Genomic DNA, 13,803 nt, shown 5'->3' on the forward strand with positions numbered 1-13,803 from the left:
GTTGACACCAAGGCTGTGCCAATACTAGCCACCGGTTCTGGACAGATGTCATAAAAAGAAGGCATTCAGCTTTAAATCTATCTCCCTTTACATTTTATGTGATGCAGTTTAAGATAAACTTTTCAATAAACAATGATCAATTATTGTCTGCCAGTTTGTCTGGTCTATATTGAGTGTCTTGGGCTGAGGATGCCTGATGCAGCTCATAGGATTGACAAAGATAGACTTGACTTACCTTTAATGACTCTCCCCATGATGGCTTGCAGCAAGGTTTTTCTGGATCCATAGTAACAGGGTCAATTTTCTTTTGAAATAGTAACAGAACACAGTCCATGATTCTCATAATAAGATGTGGTGGTTTTGCAAGTTTCCTGACTGTGGCAATATCATTTGGCTTGATAGTCTATATTTGGGATTAGGGATCAATATTTTGTTTGTTGAGTGGTATTAATAGCTACACAGAAATCTAATACTTTTAAATAATTAAGATAGAAAACTTTAAAGCATATTTTCTCTCCAGTTCCAAGATTTTTGCTTAGTGGCTCTTTCATTGTTATTCTGGTATTTCTGTTTGTTTATTTGTATGTATTCTATTTTTCCCTTTTGCTCCCAATGAATTGGTTTAAAATATCACTACCATGCATTGCCATCACAGACCTCTGTTAATAAGTCCTATTGATATGTAACATTTAGATAACTTGCATCTTCAAAGCATAGGGTCTATATTAGGTGCGGATATTAAGAGGGGATACAAAGCCCTGAATATCAGAAACCTCACCTTCAGCCTTCATTTTGAGGGGTTCCCTGTCTATGGCGGGGGGAGGAATTAGAAGGAGACAAGAGAAATTACTGTAATATATGGCTCATAAAAATATTTTTGAAAATTTCTATCCATTGGCTGGGTTTGGATTAAGACATTGCCTGACCATCAAGGCAAGAACTGGGAGACCATATGATCAATAACATGTTCTAAGACTCCTTTGGTTCGGTGATCTCTCCCTTTGGTACGTTATAGTAAGAGCCATAAAGGAAGTAGGGGTGCAGAATGTGTCCTGGTCATTGTGAACATTTTATTAAATTATTATCATAGATTTATTTATTCATTTAACAATTGCAGGCATTCTCCCATATAAAACAAAACAAACAAAAATAGTCTTGTCCTCATAACCTCCCGAAAAATGGCAAAGAAAATACAATTAACCTACATAAGGATTTCTGCCATGACAGAAGCATGTGAGTGACAGGAAAACAAAGGAAGGCCTTGAAGAAGAACTGAAAACTTTCTAGGAGGAGTGAGGTCTGGGCCCAGACTTGAAGATTGGCTCTAATTAGGCAATGAAAGTTAGGAAAAGCATTCCCGGCAGAGGTGGAGGCACGTTTAAAGGTAACAGACCCTGACCATCCTTTCAGAATCCTATACATTTTTCTGTATGACTGGATCGCATTGTGTGTAGGGACAAAATGACCAGATATACAAGTTCAAGAGATAGACAGGAGCCAGGTCATCAGCAGGAATAGAAGCACTAATATTTATTGAGCACCTTCTATGTACCTAGCATTTTGTATTAATTACTTTTAATGCTCACATTGATTCTTTAAGGATCAATGAGATATTATAATCCCCACAGATACCCAAGAAAGTAAATTTACTCCAGATCATATACACGTACATACATACATATATGTGTGTGTATTAGCAGTGTGTACGTATATACACATGTGTATATAAGTGTGTATATATCCATATATATGTGCGTGTGTGTATATATATGTGTACATATATACACGTGTATATAAGTGTGTATATATCCATATATGTGCATGTGTGTATATATGCGTGTGTGTGTGTGTGTGTGTCTATTATACATAGAGGTTGAATGCAAGTCTGCCTGCCTCCAAAGCTGTGCACCTTTTGCCTCACAGCTGTGGATGCCTAGCTCAGGACTTTATCCTAAGAGCAGTGGGAACCACAGGAAGATTTTAAAAGGGGGCATGACATAATCTGGAAGGGATGGTGGAGAAACTGAGCAGGCTCTCTGTGTAATCTGAATTTCTCATAGTTTAGGCCACTAACCACTAGCATTATTTCTCAGTTCTCGTGGAAGGCCAATTTGTGGGATGAAAATAATATAAAAGGTGAGGACTTTAAAAAAATTAAAACTTAGAAAACTGAATTGACACATTTGTTTTCAGACTCAGAGATTATCAATCACATTAAGAATCCAATTCAGTTTTCTGATAAGTTAATTTCATGTATTGAAACATGATGCCTTCTAGGACTTGTGTTGGAAGGGGTAACAACGCACTGCTCACATTCAGGGCTGCTTCTGCTTCTTCCAATGCAGGTTTGGCTGCCTCGAGCTTGCTTTCAGCTTTTACTTTTTCACTATCAATTTCATCCACAATTTTTTGGGCTTTGTCTTTTACCTCCTGTACTTCGTTTTTAATTTTGGCTGAAGCCTGAGCGCTTACTGTGACTTCTGCTAATACCTGTTAAGTTGAGCAAACACATGAAAGCAAATAGAAACCTTTCAAGCAAAATTTATAGATTTCAATAGTGAGCAAATATTTATTCAACATAATATAAAACACGAATAAGAACAAATTTATTTCCTATCTAAATTGTCTATATTTAAGGTGTATTAAAGTAAATTCCTTTGAGCAGTTCCTTGCAGTTTTCCATTTTCTAAGCTTTCCTTAGGCTTAGAATATATATAAATAAATATTTAAAGCTTTCAGAAGAAATAGTATTTTCACTCTACAAATTTGTAGAAAATTAAAACAATTCAAGAAAGTATCATAGAATAAGGGCAAAAACCCCTATTAAGCCTTGTATAATAACAATAGAAGTAGCTAATGTTTACTGAGTGCTTACCACATATGCCAGGACTATGCCAGTGCCTCCCCTATGTTAGTTCACTCATTTCAGTAACTGGCTAGGATCAAGACTGAAGTATTTATTCTTAACTGACTCTTGGTGACTGGAAGCTGAAAATCTGAGGCTAGAAGGCTGTATAATAGATTTTAAAAAGGCAGCACATAGGCCGGGCACCGTGGCTCACACCTGTAATCCCAGCACTTTAGGAGGCTGAGGCAGGTAGATCACAAAGTCAAGAGATCGAGACCATCCTGGCCAACATGGTGAAACCCCATCTCTACTAAAAATACAAAAATGAGGCAGGAGAATCGCTTGAACCCGGGAGGTGGAGGTTGCAGTGAGCTGAGATTGTGCCACTGCACTCCAGCCTGGACAACAGAGCAAGACTCCATCTCAAAAAAAAAAAAAAAAAAGAGAAAAACCAGCACACACATATACCTATCTCCTTGAGAGGAGTATGGATTTTTCCTCTTTCTTTTTTTTTAAAAAAAAGAAACTCCACCAACTCTTCCTCTTATTCTTTGCCCTCCTTGACACATATAAGTGAGATTTGGGCCATCCTAGAAACCTGGAACATACAGGGACCTTAAACAGAAGAACAAATATAATTCATAGTCAAGCAGAAATTTCATAAACAGATGAAAAAGAATAAGAGAGACAAACAGAGTGAGAGAAGAAATAATAGTTTTAGGCCAAGTAGCAAAATTAATAGTTCAGATATACGCTGGTGTAAGTTAAACAAAAATGTCTAAGTCTTTGTGAACTCTATCTTACCAGGAATTGTCCATAGGTTTATACCCTGCTTGTTCTTTAATACCATTTTAAAATAATGCATTTTAATATGGAAAAATATTCCTCATCAGTAATAAAATAAATGCAAACTCACTTCATCTGCTTTCACGGAAGCCACTGCCAACTCCTTCTCCTTGACTGCAAGATCCTGAGACAGTTTAGCAACAGATTCACTTGCCTCCATTAGTTTATCAAGACCTTTACAAATACACACATACATACTTTTGCTGAGTATAGGTATATGCCTTCATCAAATATTTATTTAATATTTACTATTTATAAGGTACTGTACATGTAATATAACAAACACAAAATTGTATTTGTAGACAAAAGCTTTAAAAACATACATATCTTTAGAGCAACAATATTGACTATATTTCTGAGTTTCAACAGGAAGGCAAAGAAAACAGCTCTGACTGAAGAATATCACATAGCTACATTTAAGGGAAGGTCACAATGTCCTATTGAATAAGATTAGTTCAGCCAAGATACTTATTTGACAAATTTATACTCTCTTTGGCTTTGTAAACAGTTTTTGCTATCATTTGTTGCCTTTGAATCATATTGCAGCTAAGTTGGCAAATGAGATAGAAAATACATTAACATTTTTGTGGTTCTCTTTGCTATAAAAATGAAAATAACTATGAAAATTTATGTAACAGACTTTGCAACTTTTAGCAGTGTAGAGAAAAAGAATGGTTAACTGAATGGCTCATATTCCAATGGGTTCTAGGTAGTGGGATGTTGGTAAATATTTAAATCTGGGTCACTGGGAGAAGGGGAAGCCCTCATTTTATATTGTCCAATTTCTGTAGTGTAAACACTCTCATCAAGGCTGATTTCAAGCTACCAAAAGACTCTCAGTACCACACTGTTATGTAATATTCCTACCACACAGACAGAAGTAAATAACCTCAAGAACATTAATATAAGAAAGTAGAGTAGGCTGGGTGTGGTGGCTCACCCCTGTAATCCCAGCACTTTAGGAGGCCGAGGCGGGTGGATCACCTGAGGTCAGTTGGAAACCAGCCTGGCCAACATGGCAAAACCCTGTCTCTACTAAAAATACAAAATAAGCTGGGCGTGGTGGTGCATGCCTGTAATCCTAGCTACTTGGGAGGCTGAAGCAGGAGAATCACTTGAACCTGGGAGGCAGAGGTTGCAGTGAACAGTGATCATGCCATTGCACTCTAGCCTGGGCAACAGAGCAAAACTGTCTCAAAGGGAAAAAAAAGAGTAAAACTAAGAAGGGATGAGTTTGAGCATTTATTGCCTTTATTTTAAATCCAATTTGTTTAATTGTAAGTATACATGAGTTAATTTTTAATAAAAGTTCCTTTTAACAAGCAGATCACAAAATTCCTAAAAATTTAACATTGTGCTCTCAAAAGCCACTATGAGTTGGCTTCAGCACACTACTGATTTAAAGCATCATATAGGAAAGCTGCAAGAAGATGAATCATGAGAAAACTGCAGAAGCAGTCTTCTCTCATCGCTATGACTTCACAGACCTTGGCGCTCAGTTATGCTATGTGACCGAGTGGTTTTTGTTTTGTTTTTTTCTTGAGACAGGGTCCCACTCTGTCACCTAGGCTGGAGTGTAGTGGTGCAATCTCAGCTCACTGCAGCCTTGACCTCCTGGGCTCAAGTGATCCTCCCACCTCAGCCTCCCAAGTAGTTAGGTGTACAGGCATGTGCCACCACGATGCCTGACTAATTTTTATATTTTTGTAGAGACAGGGTTTCACCATGTTGCCTAGGCTGCTCTTGAACTCCTGGGCTCAAGTGATCCGCTCGCCTATGGCCTCTCAAAGTACTGGAATTAGAGGTGAGAGCCACCACACCCAGCCCCTCAAGTTTTATTTAGAACTTGAAAAATAAGAACTAAGGTGCTTTAGATTGTTTGGGCCACATGCTTTCTGGACATATAATCTGTTCCAATGTTTACTTTTGCTAGTTATACTACATATACCAGACACTTGGAAAACTCTTGCTTAGGTACACAATCTCTTTTTGTTTTTATTTGTTTTTGTTTCTATTTTGCCTTTTTCTTTATTAGCAATGTAGGGAACATTAACATGGCAATGTTCATACAAATCAAGGCAAATCAAAGTGAAACCAAAAACTGAAATTGTTGTTCATTCCCAAAAGCTGGCTTGTCCCCATCTGCCAGCAATGGCTCAGTGACTCAGCACAGGGGACCCAGAGTTGAAAGAGCCAGGAGAAATGGTTCTACAGAGAAAATGGGCCACTTTTGTTTAGATTTTCTTCTGTTCAGAGATTCCTGACAAGTCAAAAAACCCTCAAGGACATCCTTTAAAATTGTCTACTACTAACAAAGTGAGTATTTCATTTTCAAACAAAATGTCCACCAAACAAAATACTGAGATCCCTATCAAACAAACTCTATTTCCATTCCATCCCATTCCATTCCATTCCTCTTACCAATATTCATACGTTCAGCTTGTTCATTAATGAATTTCACCTTTTCAGCATAAATGTTTTTATAACCATTGATAAATGAGAGGTACGATTTGGGAGTCACATGTGCTCTTCGACGGTATCTGAAAGCAGAACATTAAAAGGACCATTTCAATCACTGTGGGTACACCCATAAAATGACACCTTTCCCAAGGGAAATCAGTATGATCCTGTAGAGTGATTCACTAGCAGGAAGACAGGATTTGAGCATGGTTTCCCAGAGGTGAAGTGGAAAGAGGACTAAATCTGTCTGATGTTTTGACCCTGAGAGGGTCTTTGACTTCACCCTTAACTCCAACTCTGTTTCCTCATCTGGAAAACTGAGAAAAGAATGTCTGCTCTACTTCTCCCAGAATTTTGTGAAGATCAAATAAAATTGCATACATTAACACCCTATGTGAAAGTTGGTGTCAACAGTGCAAAACTTTAAGGTTCTGGACAAATATTAGGGTTAAGTGGTTGAAATGAATTTGTGGTGTGATCCATTTTCATTCAAGTGATATTTGTTACAGTCTCTTCACTGCTGGATCAGCTGGGTGGGTTTACAGAAGCAAAAACCAATGTCTCCCCAGTTCACTGGATTGGCCTTGAAATCAAGGCAACCGCACTTGATCCAAATGTCCACTTTATTGTGGGCTTTATTACAAAAGGTTTAATTTTATACAGAAGAAGCTAAAGCGAAAAAAGAGCTCTTCACGTACTATAAAATTATTTAACCTTTTATATTAATTTAAACTTTTGTAGTTTTGAAGATTTTTAATGCTTTTAAGTTTTTTTAAAGATCTTGGGCATATATGTGACTATCATTAAAGTGTTATAAAAATATTACATTCAGAATAAACTTCAACAACCTAAGAACATATAAAAAAATTGAAAAATATACCCAAATTTTCAAAGTAAAGAAACAGATTTTTGTAGCTGCACAAAGGTAAAAGTTTATCTCCACAGATGACATTAGCAGGAGGAGTTCAAATAGAAAGAAAATCTTCGTTTTTTTTTTTTTGAGACGGAGTCTCACTCTGTGGCCCAGGCTGGAGTGCAGTGGCCGGATCTCAGCTCACTGCAAGCTCCGCCTCCCAGGTTTACGCCATTCTCCTGCCTCAGCCTCCCGAGTAGCTGGGACTACAGGTGCCCGCCACCTCGCCCGGCTAATTTTTTTTTTTTGTATTTTTTAGTAGAGACGGGGTTTCACCATGTTAGCCATGATGGTCTTGATCTCCGACCTCGTGATCCGCCCGTCTCGGCCTCCCAAAGTGCTGGGATTACAGGCTTGAGCCACCGCGCCCGGCCAAGAAAATCTTCTTAACAGTAAGAATTAATACACACTGATTCGCCAAGAGAATTTGGGAGATATTATCTGGAATTATTTAAAAGGGTGGTCTGGGAATGGTTTTAAGTAAAGAAAAAGGAGGCCGGGCGCGGTGGCTCAAGCCTGTAATCCCAGCACTTTGGGAGGCCGAGACGGGCGGATCACGAGGTCAGGAGATCGAAACCATCCTGGCTAACACGGTGAAACCCCGTCTCTACTAAAAATACAAAAAAATTAGCCGGGCGAGGTGGCGGGCGTCTGTAGTCCCAGCTACTCGGGAGGCTGAGGCAGGAGAATGGCGTGAACCTGGGAGGTGGAGCTTGCAGTGAGCTGAGATCCGGCCACTGCACTCCAGCCTGGGGGCAGAGCGAGACTCTGTCTCAAAAAAAAAAAAAAAAAAAAAAAAAAAAAAAAAAAAGGTATGGAATAAACAAACTTTTGTGAAGCAGGAACCTCAAAGAACAGGAATTTCAAAGCAGGAATTTCAAAGAACGGGCATGGAACTTCTCACCAACCTGTTGACAGCAAAGTCAACAAACATTAGAAACACAGAGGGGTTATAAGTCAGCCAGAGAGAATCAATGAAAGTGTTACCCGAACTCTCTATGCAGAAAAACAGGCATAGCCTTTCTGGGGATCCATGCTGGCCCATTTGTCAGTCTTACACAGTGACAGTCATGCTTTGCGGGGAAAAAAGCTGTGTTTTTCCATAGTTGACACCAGCTTTCACATAATGAATATGTCATTGCTGCTTTTAGTGAGTGGTTTTCCTGTAGTCAATTAATATTTTGTTTCATAGTTATCTGGCATAGAAACGTTGGTAAGACTGAGTAATGCAAACAGAAATTCTAAATACTCCCTCAACATAAGGCAATAAAGAAACATTAGAAACCGTGTACTTCTTTAATCAAAATAAACAATGCATTTGAATAAGAAACTAATTTTAAACAGTGGTGATGAATTAGCTAAGTCATTTTCAAAACAAAATTAAGCAGATGAAATAAAGCAATTCATTAAGTATCTGTTACTTTGAGGCTTGGAGGATAAAAACATATTTAAGTGTGGACACTAGTTCTTTTCTAAATCTTGTTTACTTGCCATGTCTACATACATAATCACTAGAAAATCAAAAGAAGAAAGATTTAAAAATGCAGCTAGGACCTCATGCTCAATCAATAGGAAGAGTCTTCTGCTGGATATTACAATGCATTCCTCTTGGGAGTACATGCTGTGGTTCCATAGCGATGCTGCTCATGTAATATCACTTACCTTTGGAAATAACTTTCACAGCTCTCTGAAACCATGTCATGAAACAGGCCCATTGTTTCTACAACTTGTCTTTTAATTTCACTAGAGCAGACAATATTATAGTCTGAAAGGAAGTAGGAAGCCACAGCAATCAGAGCCTCCCTCGGCCAGCGGCTGAACCAGTCCATAGTGCAACCTGATATCAAGCCAGGAAATTTCAAAGAACGGGCACGGAACTTCTCACCAACCTGTTGATAGCAAAGTCAACAACATTAGAAACACAGAGGGGTTATAAGTCAGCCAGAGAGAGATTTCTGCAGTCTGACCCAACAGAGTGACATCACAAATTTGAAAATGAATCTTCTTGGGCTGCAATCATATATAAATTGAATGTTCCAATGAAGGGAGGAAATATACTCCACACTCTTTCTTGTCCTGGGACTACATCTACATTATTGCATTCAATTCTAGGAACTCTCTTCTAAGAGGAAACTGATAAATTAGAACTCTTTTAGAGAGAGGGCCAGGACAGCAAAAGGCCTGGACACTGGGACAAGTGAGAACAGCTGCAGGAACAGATGTTTGGTCTAAAAAGGAAACAACTTAGACAGCCTTGCAAAAACCTTCTTCAAACATCTGAAAAACTTTACACGGAAGAGGGATTGAGTTCATTGTACAGGGCAGAATTAGAATCAGAAAAGTACAGAGACAAAATTCTATTGATTATAAATAAGAGCCTTTTGGCAATTAGACTATCAAGAATGAAGCAGGCTGCCTTATAAATTAGTGAGAGTCCCCAGAGCAGAGCTGTCAATAGAACTTTAAGTGATAATAAAAATGCTTTATACATATGCTTTCCAGTGTGGTAGCTATTAGCCATACAGGACTACTAAGCACTAGGAATGGAGCAAAGCCAGGCGTGGTGGCTCATGCCTGTAATCTCAGCACTTTGGGAGGCCCAGGCGGGTGAATCCCTTGAGTTCAGGAGTTCCAGACCAGCCCGGGCAACACGGCAAAACCCTGTCTCTACAAAAAATACAAAAATTAACTGGGCATGGTGGCACATGCTTGCAGTCCCAGCTACTTGGGAGTCTAAGGTGAGAGGATGGCTTGAGCCTGGGAGGTTGACGCTGCAGTGAGCCATGATCATGCCACTGCACTTCAGCCTAGGCAGCAGAGCAAGAACCTGTATCAAAAATAAACCAAATAGTAAGTAGAAACGGGGCTAATTAATCAAAACTTAAGTAACCATATATGCCTAATGGCTACTATATTGGTTAGCACAATGAGATAGAGATTTTCAAACCTACATCAGGGACATCTTAGTAAAGCTGATATGTCTACATGGGAGGTGGAGCTGGATGAGGTTACATCACCAAGTCCCTTACAATTCAAACAACCCATGTCTCTAGGTAATTAATGAAAATTGCTTATGCAATATTTTTTAATAATATGAATAGTTTAAATTATACTGGAAATGAGAATTTGGTCAATGGAGATTGTGTGGTACAAAAGTGTTAATTTTAATTCAATGTAAAAATATTAATTTCTAAGATCATTATCTAATCAGAGAAGGTAAACTAAGTATCTTTAAATAAGGAACTCTTTCTACATAGATATAAATAAAAATAAAAACTCACTGGAGAAAAGCAGAGAACAACATGCAAGTTCTTCCTTGATCTTGAAATGAAGTATTCATACAAATTATCAAAGGTAGGAGGATGGCGAGGCAGTTCCCTTTTCATCACTGAAATCAGACCTTGGGTGATTTCATCCATCTCATCTCGTGCAAACAAATTGGAGATCTTTAAGGAATGGACAAGGAAGTGTTCTGTATTTCAAGAGTTCTCCACAGTCAAGTCACTGCCAAAGTCCAGTCCCTTTTTTAATTTGCACGTCATCTCATTTCATATTTTCTTTCAGCATCTCCACTGTCAAATCTGATTTGCCAGAGATTATCAAGACTGCAACTTTTTATTGAGCAGCTCAATCAAGAACTAATTGTGTTTTCTTGTGCTCCAATAGCTATCACCAAAGCACCATCTCCACCACCACTCAATCACCTCTTTAAGATGTTCAGGGGTGCCCTCTGTACTTTGACTCAGAGTCAGTCTAATCAACTCTGACTCCAAAATACTTAACTAATTTTTGTACCATTAAGCATCTGTATACCATGGTGCAGGGAAGAGTTAACACAGCAGGCTTAATCTTGAGAAGGGTGTGCTTGCAGAGTTGACCCTGGGCTGTTATCAGGGAACTTGGCTTTTGGAATGTCTCCTCCATTAGTAATTGATAAGGTTGTTTTGCAGTGCCAACTAGATTGTTTACACAAACCTTGTGATATATGGTAAACATCTATCTGCTTTCCTTCTAGGAATCTGGAACTTTGGTAGCTGTAGCTAGACAGGAAGTAACTAATGACCAACCCTAAAAAAAAACCCACTGGACTCTGAATCTCAAGTGTGCTTCCTGAACAGAAACACAGTGCATATGTTACTGCCCTTCACACTGGATGGAGAGGACGTTCTGTATGGCCCCTTGGCAAAAGCATAGGAAGCTGGAACATCAATTCCGTGTTCCTGGTACATCAATTACTCCACAAGATGAGTCTTCCTCTCTACTGACCTGGCTCTGCATCCTTACTGTGTTGCCACAATAAATCTCCACCATGAGTATAACTATAAGTTGAGCATCCCTTATTCAAAATGCTTCTCCACAGTGTTTCAGATTTCATATTTTTTTCAGATTTTGGAATGTTTGCATTTTACTTACTGGTGGAGCACCCCCAAATTCAAAAATCTGAAATCTAACATGCTCCAATAATAAGCATGTCCTTTGAGCATCACGTCAGTGCTCAAAAAGTTTCAAATTTCGGAGCATTTTGGATTCCAGATTTTTGGATTTGAGATGCTTGACCTGTATATGCTGAGTCTGGTGAGTCTTTCTAACAAAGTACTAAAGATGTGAGGGCTCATGGAAGTGCTGATACAAGTGGTTTCAGAAGTGGTGGTGCAGCCATCCATTTACAACTAACAGAACTCTTTCAACCATTCTATACTCCTCACTAGTACGTAGATAGACGGACAGATACTTTGCTTCTCCTAAAATAAATTATAAGACCAAAGTGAAGATTGAAGAGACAAGTAAGGAACCATGTTCAAAATTAAACAAAGCATCTGGAGATGGGCAGCATTCATTTCACAGGAACTTCAGAAAATCTACTAAATCTCATACATTAACCATGTCTACAATAAAAAATGTACTAAACAGCCTCACTTTCAAAAGGCTGCTGCTTTTTCTATTCCAATATAATTTATATATTTACAATATGGGCTTTTTTGCTACTTTTGAGACTTACCTCCCCTGAAGATAGCAAGTTGTTAAGGTATTCTAGAAATGCCTCATCTTTTATTTCATTGTCAGTAAAGATGAAAGTGATGCCTTTTCCATCAGCACCAGCAACTTTGTACAAAAATTTTAAATCATCTGTTAGATTAGTCACATTGTAAGACCTAAGAAGAAAAGTGATTGAAATTTTTAGATTGAAAAATATATAGTCAGCTGGGTGCGGTGGCTCACACCTGTAATCCCAGCACTTTGGGAGGCCGAGGCGGAACATGGTGAAACCCCATCTCCACTAAAAAAATACAAAAAAATTAGCCAGGCGTGTGGTGTGCGCCTGTAATCCCAGCTACTTGGGAGGCTGAGGCAGGAGAATCGCCTGAACCCAGGAGGCAGAGGTTACAGTGAGCCGAGATCACGCCACTGCACTCCAGCCTGGGCGACAGAGCAAGACTCCATCTCAGAACAAACAATCAAACAACAACAACAAAACCATAGTCATAATTTATCCCAAAAGACAATAATAGCCCATGATTATTAGAGCATAATCTGTACCTGCTCCATAAACACTAAGTAATGGTGCCTGCTAGAAAATACAGAGATTAGAGCTAGAGAGTGATATATTACCATTCAAAACAAATAGGTTTTGTTTAAGTTGAGAACTGAGAATCAGGGAATTTACCAAAAGTGATCCATGAAGCGTAAGTGGGAATAGAGAAATGAACTTTTAGTCCCTGCAATCTGACTGTCCTCAGCAACAAATTTTGTCCGAGTAAATACAGTACAGTATCTAAAACTCATCTGAAATTTGGATGAGTTTGGTTTAGTGAAAAAGTCACAATAAGTTATGAATAAAATTAACAATAAATTGTATATAGTAGTAATTTGCACAGCTCATTAAGTGGCTAGGTACAAAGAAAACCCACAGAAAAAGATGCATTATGCAATATGGTATAAATAACAGAAATGTTAGATGGTTACAGATTATGGAATGAAAAGATGTTGGTCTTTGTTTTTTGGTTTACTCTGTTTTGAATAATGTATGTGCTACCAGAGGTGATGAGATGTGTAAAAAGAAAGCAGACATTTTCTGAAATGTTGTATGTAAATCTTCACGGGTAAGCTAATGACAAGGACTAAAAGGTAATCGTCACTGGAAAGAGGTGTTACAATGCAAGTAATAGGGAGTAGGCCATGGGTCTCACAGAAAGACTGTGAGCACTGGAACCAGAAAGATCTAGTGACCTGATGCTGTCAGAGTAATCCTCTCACTGACTGGCCAGTCTCTGAACTGATCAGTCAAAGATGTCAATTTGGCTGATTTTTTAAAGAATTAGACTGACTGTTACGTATTGCTTTTGCAATACATAGAGACAGTCACAACACACCCCTTGCCCAGATCCTGACCTCTCTTGTTTCTTTCTTTCAAGTTTTCCAAAAGTGTTCTCTGTGCTTCTTCTCTTCCTAATGCAATGTGGCTTGTGCGCCCATCCACTCCACTGAAAGTTTTATCATGTTGACTATCAGCTGCCACTTTTCATGCCTTAACATTTTCAGATTTTTTCATTTATTTTATTTTATTTTTTTTGAGACAGAGTTTCACTCTTCTTGCCCAGGCTGGAGTGCAATGGCGTGATCTTGGCTCACTGCAATCTCCACCTCCAGGGTACAAGCGATTCTCCTGTCTCAGCCTCCAGAGTAGCTGGGATTACAGGCACACGTCACTATGCCTAGCGAATTTTTGTATTTTTTG

The 13,803-nt window shown here is 38.7% G+C and overlaps 1 protein-coding gene across 1 annotated transcript in view; it reads right to left on the reverse strand.

Moving 5' to 3' along the window:
- The window catches only part of DNAH8 (dynein, axonemal, heavy chain 8), a 335,359-nt gene that overhangs the window by 115,331 nt on the left and 206,225 nt on the right, over nucleotides 1–13,803 (reverse strand). Inside the window, exons 62-68 of the mRNA XM_011944829.1 lie at nucleotides 12,067–12,220; nucleotides 10,349–10,513; nucleotides 8,730–8,956; nucleotides 6,116–6,234; nucleotides 3,765–3,868; nucleotides 2,314–2,490; nucleotides 236–403 (exon numbers count right to left, since the gene is read on the reverse strand). Coding sequence (XP_011800219.1) covers nucleotides 236–403; nucleotides 2,314–2,490; nucleotides 3,765–3,868; nucleotides 6,116–6,234; nucleotides 8,730–8,956; nucleotides 10,349–10,513; nucleotides 12,067–12,220 — 1,114 coding nt within the window. The remainder of the gene's footprint in view (nucleotides 1–235; nucleotides 404–2,313; nucleotides 2,491–3,764; nucleotides 3,869–6,115; nucleotides 6,235–8,729; nucleotides 8,957–10,348; nucleotides 10,514–12,066; nucleotides 12,221–13,803) is intronic.

Source organism: Colobus angolensis, unplaced genomic scaffold (assembly GCF_000951035.1).
Source record: "Colobus angolensis palliatus isolate OR3802 unplaced genomic scaffold, Cang.pa_1.0 Scaffold105, whole genome shotgun sequence".
Taxonomy (NCBI): Eukaryota; Metazoa; Chordata; class Mammalia; order Primates; family Cercopithecidae; genus Colobus; species Colobus angolensis.